Genomic DNA, 15,639 nt, shown 5'->3' on the forward strand with positions numbered 1-15,639 from the left:
GGGTGAATGCAAGGGGTTGAAGGAGAGGGGTGGTGGTGAGGGGTTGATGGCGAGGGGGTAATGGAGAGGTGGTGATGGAGAAGGGGTGATAGGGGGTGATGGCAAGGGTGTGAAGGAGAGTGGGTGATGGTGAGGGGAAGAGGCCTGCCCTTCCTGCCCATGCAACATTTCTAGACTGACCAAGCTCATTGTCACAAAAGTCGGCCTCACTCCAGGCAGCACCTGGTTGCCAAAAACACAGCCAAAGCAAACAGTGGAAAAACATACCTTATCATTCAGTTCATTTCTAAGACAGAGGGAAGCAAACAGAGGGGCAGGAATTTCCCGCAGGCAGCCAGCTCTCTGGCCAGGTACCCCTCACTGGCAGGGGTGCCATAAGGCTGTGTGCTTCCTGCAGAGAGGAGAGGGGAGCACTGAGGTGCTAGCAGCAGAAATGCAATGCTCCCCAGCATGGGTGGTGGTGAATATTGCTGTCAGAAGAAAACTGGGGCTCAAATTGTGAGGTTAAGGGAAAGCAAATCTGAGGAAGTATATCTGAGATGTTGCAAAGAGTTGCCTTGTCTCCGTTTTAGGTAAAAGAGCATTTTCTGATGAATCCTCCACAGTCGTTTGCTGTGATGCCTGGAGGAATTAAAACACACATGTTCTAGGAGGCTGCCTTGAAAATGACTGAGGAATGGGGTGAAGAGTTCTGGTTTGAATAAAGCCATTACAGCCTCTCCAGCCAGCAGCAGTATAATGTAAGGGGAAAATATATAAACACATACTTAAAGTTATTTAAGAATCCCTGCATCGATACAACCTTTGTCATCATTAAAATGTGATGTCCAAAGTATTTGGGGAATGCTTGTTTTCCATAAACAGAGCAATTCCAACAAAAGCCAGTTTGTAAAAACAACAGCAAACCTACATACCAGCCTTGAGTGAGAGGAGGACAAGTGTTCTGAAGCCTGATCTCTGGCTGCATCAGTATTGGGGGTGGATAAAGCAAAGCTCTTAAAGGAGCCTTTCGGATGGGTTTGCACAAGGATGCCTGGTGAGGAAGAGGAGGGTGAGGCTGTGTGCTGCAGTGATATTGGGATGCCCTGGGTAAGGCTCCTTAGCACCCTTTACACACCCCAGGCACAGCAACGGTGTGGAAGAAGGGGTTCAGAAAGGATATGAGGGTGGTTTCCCCTGTCTTGGTGATCACTGAACTGCAAGAGCCAAGGTTTCCCCATGAGATGCCAGGGTAGTGTGAGCAGGGAGGGACTGTTTCAGCTGGCGTTTCTGGGAATATCTGCCAGCAAACACACTTTCATCTGTCCGGGAACTACAAATTTGGGAACACCCAGATTGCACAACGCCACCGGTGATGCTGCCACCGCAGCCCCAGAAGCAATAAATAGGGGAGAAGCAGGCACATGAGCAGAGCTCTGTGAGGAGAACACCCCCAGGTACAACTGCTGCCAGCTGCTGCAGAGATGGTGCACGCAACCCCCTTCCTCCTGGTGCTCAGCCTGGCCATGGTGGCCCCGGTCCTCTCCACAAGAAAGGTAATGGCAGGGCTGGGATGCAGGGGCAGGGTGGGCAGGGGCTGCACTGCAGCACTGGTGATGGGTCCCTTCCACCCCAGTGCACCTTGACCGGGCGTTGGATCAATGACCTGGGCTCCAACATGACCATCATGGCCGTGAATGAGAAAGGTGAATTCCTCGGCTCCTACCACACGGCTGTGACGGCCACTGGCAATGAGATCAAGGTGTCACCGCTGCAGGGGTCCCAGCACCGCACGGACAAGAACAGCCAGGCCACCTTTGGCTTCACCGTCAACTGGAGCTTTTCAGGTGTTTCTCCTTCTCCACCTCCCTTGTTGTGTCCTCAGAGCTCCACTGTGCTGTCCCCAGAGCCCCCTGCCCTTGCTGTGATGTCCATGATGCTCTTCTGCCCTCACAGCAGTGTCCTTCATGATCCCTTCCTTTCCCCTGTGGTGTCGGTGTCCCCCGTGCTCTCACATCCCCTGTGCTGTCCCTGATGCTTCCGCATCCTTTACTCTGGAGCCCTTTGGCTGGTGTCACCTCCCAGTCTCAGGGTGCAGAGGATGCTCTGGGGGGTTGCTGTGTGCCCATCTCTACTCGAGACCCCTCCTGCCTGCTCTCCCCATTACCTCTGTCTGAAGAGGGCAGGGACAGCCTGGGTCTCCTGCCCCTGTGCTGGGACAGGGTGCAGGGCACTGACCCGCCACCTCATCCATGCTCCTCTTCACCTCCTGCCCCATCCCTGCAGACTCTGTCACTGTGTTCACGGGCCAGTGCTTTGTGGATGAGGAGGGAAAGGAGGTCTTGAAGACGATGTGGCTCCTGCGGTCAAATGTGGACAGCATCAAGGACGACTGGAAAGCCACCATGTGAGACCATGCCCTGCAAAGGTCCCCTGAGCATCCCCAGCAGTGATGCACCTCCTGGTGCTCAGTACCCCCAGAGCTGCTGGTGGTGACCAAGGATGGTGTCCAGGGGTCCCACCACAGTGCATCTGCTGTTGGAGGAGACAGGGCTGGGTGGGCTTGTCCTGTGCAAGGCTGCAGTTCCCACCCTCACATCTCCTCCTCCTGTGTCCTACAGGGTCGGCACCAATGTCTTCATCCGCCTGCGCCCAAAGAAGGAGTGAGGCTGATGGGAGTTCCCGAGCTGGCTGCAGTGTGTGTCCCCCCACTCCTGATCCTCACTGCTTCTCACAATAAAGCTTTGCTGCAAACACCCACCATCTCTCGTTGTGCTGTGCCTCAGCCCCAACATCCCACCACCCCTTCCACAGCATCCCTGGGGGTCGATGACCTCCCCTGTCACCATCCCCCGTGCCCAGCGTGGGGGGTACCGAGCCGCTCCGTGGGGCTCCGCTCGCTGCGCCGCGGTGGCCGGTGGCCCGTGTCCCACCGCGGTGGCCTTTGGCCGGGGGCCCGGCATGGGCGGCCGCTACCCCCTTCCGGCATAAAAGAGCCGGGGCGGGCACGGGCCGCAGCGTGGGCAGCGCTCGCAGCCCCAGCACCGCTGCTGCCATGGGGACCAGCGGCTGCTGCCTCCTGCTCGCCCTGGCGCTGCTCGCTCTGCGCTCCGCCGTTGCCAGGAAGGTAAGGGCAGCCGGGGGGCCGCGCTGCGCCGCGCCGGGTGTGCTCAGCGCGCAGGGTGCCTGCAGGACGGCTGCTCTCCGCGCTGCCATGCTGTACTGCGCCGTGCCGTGCTGCGCCCTGCGCTGCTGCGCCCTGCACTGCTGCGCCGTGCCAGTGCCCCGCTGCTGCGTGAGCGGCCAGGGGGCTGCCTGCTATTGCTGCGCTGCGCTGTGCTGCCTGGTGCCGTGCCGGGAGATGCCGTGCCATGCCGTGCCGTGCCGCGCTGTGGTGTGGCACTCTGGCACCGTGTGCTGCGCAGTGCCCTGCTGTGCCGTGCCCTGCTGTGCCATCCCTGAGGTGCAGCGCGAGCAGCCGAGGGGCTGCCTGCTCTTGCTGCGCTGTACTGTGCTGTCCGGTGCTGTGCCGTGCTGTGCCATGATGTGCCATGGCATGCCGTGCTGTGATGTGTAGTGCCACGCTGTGCTTTGCCACCATGTGCTGTGCTTTGCCACCGTGTCCTGTGCCATGCAGTGCTGTGCCAGACTGTGTTTTGCCACCGTGTGCTGTGCCATGCTGTGATGCACCGTGCTGTGTGGTGCTGTGCCACGCTGTACTTTGCCACTGTGTGCTGTGCTGTGCAGTGCCACGCTATGGCACCCCTGGGGCACAGTGTGCATGCCTTTAGGGGGTTGCATGCTTTCATGGTGCCATACCAAGCTGTGCCACAGAGCATAGAGTGTTTGTATCCGAGGGGCTGCCTGCCCTTGCTGTGTGCTGTGCCGTGCCATGGAGCAGGACACATGACCAAGGAGGCTGCCAGCTCTGGCTGGTCGCCTACCCGTCGTATGGGGATACCCAGCACCCCTCTGCCCTGCCATGGGATGGGGAGGTGCTGTTCCCATCCGTCCCATCTGCCATGCAGAGGGGCTGTGCCAGCCCCATGCATGTGGGGCACACATCCCACTGCTCAGGCACGATGGAGGGTGGGCTGTGGCTTGGCACTGCCCAAGGCAGCCACACAACCCCCGGTCCCCAGTGCAACCTGCAGGGCTTGTGGAGGAACGAGCTGGGCTCCAACATGACCCTCTTGGCCCTGGACGCAGCTGGAACCTTCTCGGGCTCCTATCACACTGCTGTAGCAGCCACCAACAAGCAGATCCTGGTGTCACCGCTGCAAGGGGTCCTGCAGCACTCCAGTAGCAAGGGGCAGCCCACCTTCGGCTTCACTGTGCAGTGGCAGTTCGCAGGTATGATGATACCCAGCAGAGGATCCTGGGGCAGCCAGACATCCCCTTCCCATGCTGGCAGTGGGGTGCCACCACACACCCCCCATGCACCGAGAGAAACCATGGCTGTGTCCACGGGTCAGTCAAGTGCTCACACTGCTGCCATGGGACTTGGTGTGGGGAGAGCTGTCTGTTTGGGGTGGCTGGGAGGAGAGTCATCTGGGAGGGTGGCAGGAGTGTCCATCTGTCTGGAGGGCAGCAGGGATGTCTGTCTGTCCAAAGGACACGACATGGACAATACCCATCTATCTGTCCAGGCGATCTGGAGGTCCCTCTGTTTGTGCAGAGCAAGTGGTGGGGGGTGTATGTCTGTCTGTCTGCCAGAATCAGGTTTCTCTATCTGGGGAACATATGTGGAAATCAATCTGCCTCAACTGAATCCCAACAGACTCCATCACAGCATTTGTGGGCCAGTGCTTTCTGGACCGCCGTGGGAAGGAGACTCTGGAGACAACATGGCTTGTGAGGGAAGAGGTCCCATCCCGCAGAGACTCATGGAGAGCAACAAGGTGAGCCCAGTCCCTGCATTAACAATAACCCTAAAATTAAATTTAATCCTAGGCCTACCCCACAAACTAATGATAGAACTAAAACTAAACATGCCCAAAAATTCAGCCTAAGCATAACCCTAAACTTAAGCCTAAACTTAAACATAGACCTAAAAGTAATCCAAACCCTAACCGTAGCACTAAACCTAGCCCTAATCCTAACCCTATCGGTAGCCCTAACCCTAATCCTAGCCCTAGCTCTAGCCCTAACCCTAACCCTAATCCTAGCCCTAACCCTAACCCTAACCCTAAGCCTAACCCTAACCCTAACCCTAACCCTAACCCTAGCCCACAGCCCTGCCTCCGCTCTGCTGACATGTCTTCCTGCAGGGTCGGCACCTCTATCTTCACCCGCATCAAGTGATGGGGATGGAGATTGGAGCTGCTTGCATCCTGCTGTCCCACCTGCATTCCTGAGGCTCTCCACTCTCCTGGTCCTGGGCTGGGCTCCTCCTTGCTCCCAGTATCCTGGCTGGAAACACACCCTCACTCTGTGCTGCTTCCTCCCAGTGCTTCCCAACATCCCTTCCCAAAGCTTGCTGCCCCCATACATGGAGCTGAATAAACCTTTCTGTGCCTGGAAAAGAGCTGTGCCCTGTGTGTCCCTGGGGTGCAAGAAGCCACCCTGTGCCCATGGGCAGAGTGAGGTGGTGGCAATGGGAGGGCAGGGAGGTGTTTTGCGGGACTGGGGGACAAGGGGAGGATAGAAGCTGGGTCATCCTGCTTCCACATCGTGGCCTCAGGCCCCTGCAGGCGCCTTCTTGCCCCTGGATCCATGTGGGGCATCTACAGGCACCCTACAATGGGTGTCCCCAGGCAGCATCCCTGGTGTGGAGCCCCATCCCAGCAGGATGTGGGCCATGGTTGGGGTCAGGGTGAAGGCTGCACATAGGAAAGCCAGCACCTCACCTGGCGTCATCGTCTCTGCACCCCAGTCTGCCTCCTCTTCCCGTTGAACTCCCTTTCCAGCTGTTGCTCTGGGTGTGGGTTCATGGGTACATGTAACAGGGGAGGGCTGGGTGCCTGCTCCAACAGAGGGGACCATGGTGGGGTTTTGGAGTGATCCAAAGTCTAGGAGGGGTTCTATAGGGACCATAGGAAGGACAAGTGGCTCCAGGGATAGCTACTGGGCAGACTGGGCGGCTAAGGCCAAATCCTAGAGGGATCCATGCTGGATATATGCATGTATGCTTGCATTTCCCGCTATCTGGTTATCACCTGACCAGCCAGAGGGTGTAACACGATAAGGCTCCTTTTGGGAACTCAGATTCAGAGGACAACACCTGCACATTAAACTTTGTCAGTTCATTGGTAACGAAACCACACACATCAAACAATGCCCTTTGCACGGGCCGGTCCAACACGTGAACTCACTAATTTATCACTTCACTAGCTCACGATGTTCCCAACTCACAAGTTACCCAATACATAACATGCAGCTCCCAGCTTGGGTGCTCCTGAGCATCCCAGGAATGGGCTGGGAGAGACAGGAAGGGCTCAAAGGACAGTGCTGCTTGGGGAACGTGGGGCTGCTGGGGGAAGAGACTGATGGATGGGGCAGGGACAGCCAGCACACAGTGCCTTGGGGAAGCATGGTGCCCTGTCCACCATCCTCTTCCTCTCACAGTGTTCCTGCCATTCCCCAGCCTTCCTCAGCCTTTGCTCCTCTCCCTCCTTCCCTGCTGAGCTCTGGGGTTGCTCTCAGCCACGCCAGGTCCTCAGCAGTGCATGGAACAGAAGATCTTGTCCATTCTGAAGAAAGGATTTCTATAAATACATTTCTGACTGTTCACAACATGACTCTGTGTGTTCAGATGCAGTTTACGATGCGGCATTCCAACAAAAAGCTTATTAAATTTTCCTTCCAGTAAATGAGGCTTTTACGATAAGAATGTGAATAGAAATAGGTATGATAAAAAATATTCTGGTTTTACCTTTTGTCTAGCTTCATTTTTTGGCCTAACTACAATTCTGTGGCTTGATTGAGTGTTTTCTTTGTTACCCTGCAAGAACCCATGTTGTGCTGTGAGAACTGGGGCGCATTGCTCTCACCCAGACTTGTGTATGCAGAAGAAGGCAGCTTACAGAATCAAGGATGAGGCAAAGATCCTGCTTGCAAAACTGAACAGAAACAGAAAGTAAAACCACAGGTTTGCAGGAAGCCAGCACTGCCAGTGTCAACACCACTGCTCCCAAGCCACACTTATCATCAGCCCCATAGGTTCCCCACATCCCTGCCCTGCCTCCCATATGGCCCCGCATCCCTGCCCTGCCTCCCATATGGCCCCCACTTGGATGCTTCAGCAGCTGCCCTGCTCCCCTGCAGCAACAGCCCACCCTGGCCTCATCCTGCCCTGGTGTTCGCTGCCCTCTTGCTCACATCTGGTGCATGTAACAAGGGCTGCCCACCTCTAGACCTCTATGAGACACAGGGCCAGGGACCCTCAGGCTGGACAACACCAGTGGGCAACCTGAGGCAACCTGTCCTATACAGAATCAGGATGGTTTGGGTTGGAAGGTAGCTTAAAGCTCATGCCAACCCCTGCCATGGGCAGGGACACCTTCCACTAGAGCAGGCTGCTCCAAGCCCCGTCCAACCTGGCCTTGAACACTGCCAAGGATGGGGCAGCCACAGCTTCTCTGGCACCCTGTGCCAGTGCCTCAGCACCCTCACAGGGAAGAACTTCTGCCTAAGAACTCACCTTAATCTCCCCTCTGTCAGGTTAAAACCATTCCCCTTGTCCTGTCCCTACAGGCTCTTGTCCCAAGCCCCTCTCCAGGTTTCCTGTAGCCCCTTTAAGCACTGGAGCTGCTCTAAGGTCTCCCTTAAGGAGCCTTCTCTTCTCCAGACTGAACCAGCCCAGCTCTCTCACAGCAGAGCTGCTCCAGCCCTTGCAGCATCTCTGTGGCCTCCTCTGGACTTATTCCAGCAGCTCCACATCCCTCTTGTGTTGAGGGCCCCAGAGCTGAATGCAGGACTCCAGGTGGGATCTCGCCAGAGGGGCAGAATCACCTCCCTCGACCTGGTGGACACACTCCTTTGATGCAGCCCAGGATGAAGTCTGCTCTCATGAGTTCCAGGGCATCAAGCTTGCTGTGCAGCCTCCTCACTGATCTAAGGATCTTGAACTCCACCACTTCATGGTCGCTGCAGCCAAGGCTGCCCTTGGGCTTCACACTTACCAACAGCCCCTCTCTATTGGTTTGGAAAAGGCTCAGCATAACACCTCTCCTTATTGCATCCTCTATCACTCGGAGAAGGAAGTTAACATCAACACATCCCAGGAACCTCCTGGACTGCATATGTTGCGCTGTGCTGTCCATTCAACAGCTATTGGGGTGGTTGAAGTTCCCCATGGGGATGAGGGCTTGTGAACATGAGGCTGCTCCTACCTGTCTGTAGACAACTCATCTATAGACAGGTAGGAGCAGCCTACATGCCCTCATTGCACCTTCATCCCCATCCCCCTTCTGATATCCATCCCCATCTCTGCCTCCATCCCTGTCTCCATCCCTGTCTTCATCCCCGTCTTCATCCCCATCCCCAACTCCATCTACATATCCATTCCTGTGGCCATCCCCACCCCTTTCCTTATCCCCATCCATGATACCATCCCCATCTCCAACCGCATCCCTATCCCCATTCCCACCTGTACCCCCTTCTCCATCCTCATCTCTATCCCCATCCTCAACAACATCCTCAACTCCATCCCTATCCCCAACTACATCCTCAGCTCCATCCCTATCCCCATCCCAATCCCGGTCCCCATCTCCACCCCTATCCCTATCCCTGTCCCCATCCCCACCCCTATCCACATCCCCACCCCTATCCCTATCCCCATCCCCACCCCATCCCTATCCCCATCCCCACCCCTGTCCCCATCCCTACCCCTGTCCCCATCCCCACCCCTATCCCTATCCCCACCCCTATCCCTATCACCATCCCCAACTCTATCCCTATCCCCACCCCTATCCCTATTCCCATCCCCACCCTAATCCCCATCCCCACCCCTATCCCCATCCCTACCCCTGTCCCCATCCCCACCCCCACCCCATCCCTATTCCCATCCCTCCCCTGTCCCCATCCCTACCCCTATCACTATGCCCATCCCCACCCTTATCCCTATCCCCATCCCAACCCCTGTCCCCATCCCCACCCCTATTCCTATCCCCATCCCCACCCCTATCCCTATCCCCTCGCCTATAGCTATGCCCATCCCTCCCCTGTCCCCATCCCCACCCCTATCCCCATCCCCACCCCTATTCCTATCCCCATCCCCACCTCTATCCCTATCCCCATCCCTATCCCTATCCCCATCCCTACCCCTCTCCCCATCCCCACCCCTATTCCCACCCCCACCCCTATCACTATCCCTATCCCTATCCCCATCCCCACCCCTATCCCTATCCCCATCCCCACCGCCCCCTCCATCCCCGTCCCCAGCCGTGTCCACATTCCTCCTGCCGATGCTTTCCGGGAAGCCAGCGCCTTAGCCATGTTATAAAAAGGGGTGGGCGGCCCCGGCACGGTTGGATTCGGTTTCGCGGCTGCCGACGATGAGCCGCCGCCTGCTCTGCACCCTCGCCGTGCCCACCGGGACAGCGCTGGCCGCGGGGATGCAGGTGGAGCTGCGAGTCAGGATAGGACACTGGCCCGGGGAGGCTGCCCGGGATCAGGAGGGACCCTCCGGCAGCGGAAGAACCCCCCGCTCCAGCGGGAGGTCCTGCCGAGGGGAGCCGGGGGATGCTCCGGGGCTGTCCTTGTCCCTGGGAGGGATGGGCAGGACATGAGGGGACACCGGGCAGGGTCCACCGGTGGGGTGGCTTCTTGCCCCTGCCTGGGGAAGTGTGGTGTGGGGAGGACAGGCTGGGTTTGGAGCTGGAGCTGGAGCATTGCAAGTGGGATGCTGCAGGGGCTGCATGAACCTGAGGGTTCACAGCAAGCACCAGTGCCATGCAGAGCACTCATCCCCACATGCACAGGCAGATGTGTCCTGGGGTCGCAAAGCTCACCTGCCTGCCCCTGTGTTTTACCTCTTTTCAAAGATCTTCTCCCAGGCAGATGAAACCCCAGGTGGGGAAAAAGCCAGCATGAAGGAGGCAAAGGCAACCAGCACCAAACGGCGGCTGGGCCAAAGGCAGGAACACTCCACAAGGAAGAGCAAGGTGAGTCCGGCACCCCATGGGGATGTGGGCAGGGGAAGGGGCTGTGTGCGAGCAGCCCCCAGGGACAAATCTGCTCATCCCCAGGTATGTGACCTGATTGGCTGGTGGGAGAATGACCTGGGCTCAAAGATGCTTGTGGACAAGGTTGACAGCCACGGCATCTTCTCAGGCGAGTACTACACTGCAGTGTCCAGCACCCAAAAACCCATCGAGCCATCCCCCCTTTTTGGCACCCAGCACCTGGATGAGGACGGGCTTTGCACCTTCGGATTCACTGTCAACTGGAAGTTTTCTGGTCAGTGGCTGTGCCTGCATGGGGAGGTGGGATGAGAAAGGGAGCTTAAGCAGGTCTCAGTGCCCATCCCTATCCCTTTGTTCCTACACCTGTCCCCAGTCTGTCCTTTCCTGAGCTGTCTCCACTCTGCACAATGCCTGCAGGCAGCCAGTGACCTCCTAAAACAGTGTTTGGGCTGGGTGGCATCAAGAGTTGCTTTGACTGCATCACTGCCAGAGCATTCCCCTGCAAATATCAGGACCCCCCTTTTTCCCTGAGCATGGAACCCATTCGTGCTCATGAAGCCCCATAAGCAGCCGGGGTCCCACTGGGATGCTAACAACCCCTGCTTACCCTCAGACTCCACTGCTGTCTTTGTGGGCCAGCGCTTTGGTGAGGACAGAGGTGAGGAGGTCCTGCAGACCTCCTGGATGCTGCGGGAGAAGGTTGACTCCCAACGCAATGACTGGAAAGCCACAAGGTGAGCCAAGGACACCCAGCCCTACTGGGACCCCTGCCCCTCCACCAGCTGGGCACTAGTGGCCTTTTGCTTCCCCACAGGGTGGGACGCAACACCTTCAAGAGGATGGCCTGAGAGGAGGATGGAGAGCCTTCGTACTTCAGACTTGGAGAGCCTGAGGCCCCTGAGCACCAGCATGGGGGTTGTTACCAGCCCTGAGAGAAGATGTGCCCCCAAAACAAATAAAATAAACTATTTTTAACTTCAAACCCAACCTTGTGCAGTCTGTGGGTATGTCCCGGGGAAGCTGGGCTAAAGCACTGTGGTGGGTACAGGGGGATCTCTCACCCTGTTATTGCAGGAAGAGAACATCCCCTTTTCCAGCCCAAATAGGATGCTGCATCCTCAAAGTGAATCTCTGGCACCAAGCATGGCAGGGCATTGCCTCTTTCCTGTTTGATGCTGGGTGAGTGTGACTGGAGGACAAGCTGGGGGCCCTTCTGCATTCCCAAAAGGTGGATGAGAGCTCCTTTTCCCCAGCTCTGAGGCAGCCCTCAGGCTCTTGGCTTCATCCATACTCCGCCAAGCAGGAAGTGCTGCTTTGTGCTGGCAGCTCAGCACTGGGAGCAGCAACACATTGAAAACTCCTCTTAGGGAAAAGTGTGTGATTTACAGGAACACGGACATTCCTCAGCTGCAGCTCCAAACCTCTGCCCATTGGATTTTGTGACTTATGGAATGCGCTGGGATTGTGTGAGTCACACATCCTGGACAGAGCAAAGGATTTTCAGGAATCTCAGGTTGAAGCTTGGTCCTTTAGCTCTACACTTCCAAAATAACCCCAGATGAGCAGAACACCCCTTGCTGGCACCCTGCCTGGGATGTGAGCAGCCCAAGGACAGAAGTGGGTTGGTGGGACTGCCCCCTCCTGCTGCTCCCCTTGTTTTCCTGCCAGGAATGCTGAGGGAAAGCATTGTCAATAGTATCTGTGGATTTAGCATGCTTTCCACCTGCTCTGTGTTTCAACTTGCCTCATTGCAGACTTGCATGTGGTTTGACTGCCACATTTTGCTCCCTCGGGTCCATTTTCCTCTTCTGGAGCGATGCTTGTGTTTCCTTCTTGGTGCTTCCCTGAAACTCCTTCAGCTTTTTCAGTTCTCTTACAGCCTTTATAAGCAGAACGTCTTTATGCCAGGTCCCTCTACAATGTCCTTTGGTCTGTGCAGTCTTTTACCTGCTTTAGAAGAGCCTGAGAATTAGGAAAGAGGGTGGCAGAGGGACTGCAGGACTCTGCTCTCACCACAAAGCATGCAGCCTTACTGTATGCATCCTCCTGACTTCATTATTGCCTTCATGCCAACAGAATGATTCAACAATTAGAGCCTGTTAGGGAGGGATGGGGTTCACCTATACAGAACCTTTGACAACAGGCTGGCCAACTTGCTAAGATGGGCTTTAAACTGAAGGACTTTGGAGCAGGGTCCAAAGTGCCAAAACACTGTTGCAGCCAACTGGGGAGTAAGTCAGGCCAACCAGCGCAGTGACAAATGTTCCTTAGCTGCCTTCCAAGTTGGGAAGTGGGATACCAACTATTTCAAGTGTATGTACAGCAATGTGTGCAATGTGGGGAACAAACAGGAGGACCTGGAGCTCTGTGCACAGTCAGAAAGCTTTGATATCACAGGAATAACTGAGACATCGTGACACAACTCACATGGCAGGACCACTGTGGTGGATGGCTATAGGCTGATTCATAAAGACTTGCAGGTTAAAAGAAGAGAAGGAGTCCCACCCTATTCAGGAAAACCTAAGTCCTGTTAAGGAGAACCTTGGATGTATAGAAGTCAATGACGGAGACTGTGGAAGCCCTACTGAATGCCTCTTTGTCAAGATCAGAGGGGTCATCTCCAAGGGGGATTTTACAGTAGGCGTCTGCTACTGACATTCAAACCAAGGCACTAAGGCAAACAAAGCAATATTTGAGTCACTGAAGCAAGCTTCAGGTCAACAGAACCTGCTTCTTATGGGTGATTTCGCCTACCCAGACAATTAGTGGAAGAACAATAGAGAAGCCAGCATGTCATCCATCACATTCCTGGACAGTATAGACGACTGTTTCCTCATAGAAATGTTACATGTTCCAACCAGGAATGAGGCACTGCTGGACCTGCTGCTACTCACAAACCTAGCAAACCTGCTTTCTAGTATCTTGGTTGGCAGCGATCACTATATTGTGGAGTTTTGGATGTGGCTGAGCACTGTCTCCCCATGAGGAGTACAAGAATATTTTTAGGTTATGTAGGGAGAAAGTTAGAAAGGCGAAGGCACAGCTGGAGCTTAATCTGGCCACAGCTATAAAAGACAATAAAAATATTTTTACAAACATATTAGCAATAAAACGAGGGCCAAGAAGAATCTCCATCCTATATTGGATACTAGGGGAAATCCAGTGACCGAGCATGAGGAAATGGCTGAGGTACTCAATGCCACTCAATGCCACCTTTGCCACCTTTGCCTCTTTATAGTTACACCAGCCATTCTCAGGATACTCAGTCCCCTGAATTGGATGACCCAGATGGGGAACTGATTGAAGACCCCATAATCCAGGAAGAAATTGTCAGTGACCTCCTGCTCCACTTAGATGAACACAAGTCTATGGGGCCGGATAGGTTGCACCCAAGAGTTCTGAAGAACATGGCAGAGAAGCTTGCTAAGCCACTCTCCATCATCCATCAGCAGTCTTGGTCTAGTGGGCAGGTCAGAGCATTGAGTGAAGCAGATGATCCTAAGTGACATCACACAGTATATGCAGGAAAATGGGATCAGGCCCAGTCAGCACAGGATCATGAAGGGCAGGTCCTGCTTGACCAACCTGATCTCATTCTATGACAAGGTGACCCACCTGGCTGAGGAGGAAAGGCTGTGGACATTATGCATTTGGACTTAAGTAAAGCATTTGAAACTGTCTCCCACAGTATTCCCATGGAGAAGTCGGCTGTTCATGGCCTGGATAGGAGGATTCTTCACTGGGTTATAAACTGTCTGGATGGCCAAGCCCAAAGAATAGCGGTAAATGGTGTAACATCTAGCTAGCAACCGATCACTTGTGGTGTCCCTCAGGGCTCAGTGTTGTTTTATATCTTCATTGATGATCTGGATGAGGGGTTGGAGTGCACCCTCAGTAAGTTTGCAGATGACACCAAGCTGGGTGGGAGTGTTGATCTGCTGAAGGATAGGAAGGCTCTGCAGAGGGGTCTGGACAGGCTGGATACATGGGCTGGGGCCAATGGGTTGAGGTTCAACAAGACAAAGTGCTGGGCCTTGTACTTGGGGCACAACAACCCCATGCAACGCTCCAGGCTTGGGGAAGAGTGGCTGGAAAGGTGCTCATGGAAAAGGACCTGATTGATGGAGCTGAACATGAGCAGCTTGTGCCCAGGCAGCCAAGAAGCCAACAGCATCCTGGCCTGTACCAGCAATAGTGTGGCAGCAGGGCCAGGACAGTGATCATCCCCCTGCACTGGGCACTGGTGAGGCTGCACCTCGAATCCTGTGTTCAGTTCTGGGCCCCTCACTACAAGACAGACGTTGAGGTGCTGGAGTGGGGCCAGAGAAGGGCAAAGGAGCTGGTGAAGGGCCTGGAGCACAAGTGATGAGGAACAGCTGAGGGAACTGGGGGATTTAGTCTGGAGAAGAGAAGGCTCAGGGGGGACCTTATCACTCTCTACAACTGCCTGAAAGGGAATGTAGTGAGGTGGGGTTGATCTCTTCTCCCAAGTAACAAGTGACAGCAGAAGAGGGAATGGCCTCAAGCTGCTCCAGGGGAGATTTAGTCTGAATATCAAGAAAAAGTCTCTTCCCCAAAAGGGTGCTCAGGCATTGGAACGGGCTGCCCAGGGCAGTGCTGGAGTCACCGTCCCTGGAAGGGTTCAGAAACCATGTAGATGAGACCCTCAATGACATGGGTTAGTGGTGGTCTTGGCAACCTGGGGTAATGGTTGGACTTGATGACCTTAAAGGTCTTTTCCAACCCGGCAGATTCTGTGATTCTATTAAATTGTCCAGAGCTGTCAAAAACTGTAAGAAATGGTTCTTCAGGTACGTAAACAACAGTCAGAAATAGAAGGGAAACACTAGCCCGTTGTTAAACAGGAGAAACTGATGCGTTACTGTCTGGATGAGCGGTCTGTGTGCTGGGTGGGGAACAGGCTGACCGGCCTCACCCAGAGGGGGGTGGTGAACAGCTCCCGTTCTAGCTGGTGACCTGGCACTAGTGGGGTCCCCAGGGATTGATATTGGGCCCAACATTTTCACAAGTGGTCTGGAAGGTGGGATCAAGCGTGCCCCGGCCGCATTTGCCAATGATATTAAACTAAGTGGGGAAGTAGACACTATGGAAGGGAGAACCACCTTGCAGGAAGACCTGTACAGGCTGGAAAAGTGAGCTAACAAGACCTTTGTGAAGCTCAACAAGGACGAGTGTAAGGTTCTGGATAACATGATGCAAGACTGCAGCACAGCCTGGGGTCTGCCCATCTGGGGAGCAGCTCTGTCGAAAGGGACCTGAAGGTCCTCGTTGACAGCAAGCTCACTATGAGTGAAGAGTGTGCAGCTGCAGCAAAGTAAGACAAGAGGATGCTGGATTACATCAACAAAGACAGCATCAGTGGAGACAAAGAAGTCATTATCCCACTCTACTCAGTGCTTGTGAGGCCACACCTGGATTACTGTGCTCAGTTTCGGTCCCTGCTATACAACACAGGCTGGAGAGGGTCCACAGAAAGGCCACAAAGATGAGCAAAGGATTGTGCAGTTTGTGA

General features: G+C 55.1%; 2 protein-coding genes across 4 annotated transcripts; both read left to right on the top strand.

The window, feature by feature from the left end:
* The first annotated feature begins 1,381 nt into the window (after positions 1-1,381).
* LOC130610974 (avidin-like) lies at positions 1,382-5,504 on the top strand. 3 transcript variants are annotated; one of them, XM_057431213.1, is made up of 4 exons: positions 1,382-1,535; positions 1,616-1,826; positions 2,266-2,386; positions 5,250-5,504. In XM_057431213.1, the coding sequence occupies exons 1-4, from the start codon at positions 1,464-1,466 to the stop codon at positions 5,281-5,283; spliced, it is 438 nt and encodes a 145-aa protein (XP_057287196.1). In that variant the 5' UTR covers positions 1,382-1,463; the 3' UTR covers positions 5,284-5,504. The 3 variants fall into 3 exon arrangements, with proteins under 3 accessions (XP_057287196.1, XP_057287195.1, XP_057287197.1); XM_057431212.1 differs by lacking the exon at positions 5,250-5,504 and adding an exon at positions 2,601-2,689; XM_057431214.1 differs by lacking the exons at positions 1,382-1,535; positions 1,616-1,826; positions 2,266-2,386 and adding exons at positions 2,948-3,106; positions 4,122-4,332; positions 4,760-4,880.
* A 4,335-nt stretch (positions 5,505-9,839) lies between these two features.
* Positions 9,840-11,017, top strand: LOC130610989 (avidin-like). The gene is made up of 4 exons (XM_057431235.1): positions 9,840-10,085; positions 10,170-10,380; positions 10,720-10,840; positions 10,921-11,017. The coding sequence occupies exons 1-4, from the start codon at positions 9,840-9,842 to the stop codon at positions 10,952-10,954; spliced, it is 612 nt and encodes a 203-aa protein (XP_057287218.1). The 3' UTR covers positions 10,955-11,017.
* Positions 11,018-15,639: the final 4,622 nt, after the last annotated feature.

Source organism: Pezoporus wallicus, unplaced genomic scaffold (assembly GCF_028554395.1).
Source record: "Pezoporus wallicus isolate ANWC-B61680 ecotype Strahan unplaced genomic scaffold, APGP_CSIRO_Pwel_v1 contig_12129, whole genome shotgun sequence".
Lineage (NCBI taxonomy): Eukaryota > Metazoa > Chordata > Aves > Psittaciformes > Psittacidae > Pezoporus > Pezoporus wallicus.

Excerpts from the sequence above, each read along its gene's own strand:
- LOC130610989 (XM_057431235.1), top strand. The coding sequence starts at position 9,840 with ATGAACCTGAGGGTTCACAGCAAGCACCAGTGCCATGCAGAGCACTCA. Across the intron at positions 10,086-10,169 it reads ACTCCACAAGGAAGAGCAAG|GTATGTGACCTGATTGGCTG; the intron begins GTGAGTCCGGCA and ends GCTCATCCCCAG. Across the intron at positions 10,381-10,719 it reads TGTCAACTGGAAGTTTTCTG|ACTCCACTGCTGTCTTTGTG; the intron begins GTCAGTGGCTGT and ends GCTTACCCTCAG.
- LOC130610974 (XM_057431212.1), top strand. The coding sequence starts at position 1,464 with ATGGTGCACGCAACCCCCTTCCTCCTGGTGCTCAGCCTGGCCATGGTG. Across the intron at positions 1,536-1,615 it reads CGGTCCTCTCCACAAGAAAG|TGCACCTTGACCGGGCGTTG; the intron begins GTAATGGCAGGG and ends CTTCCACCCCAG. Across the intron at positions 2,387-2,600 it reads GACGACTGGAAAGCCACCAT|GGTCGGCACCAATGTCTTCA; the intron begins GTGAGACCATGC and ends TGTGTCCTACAG.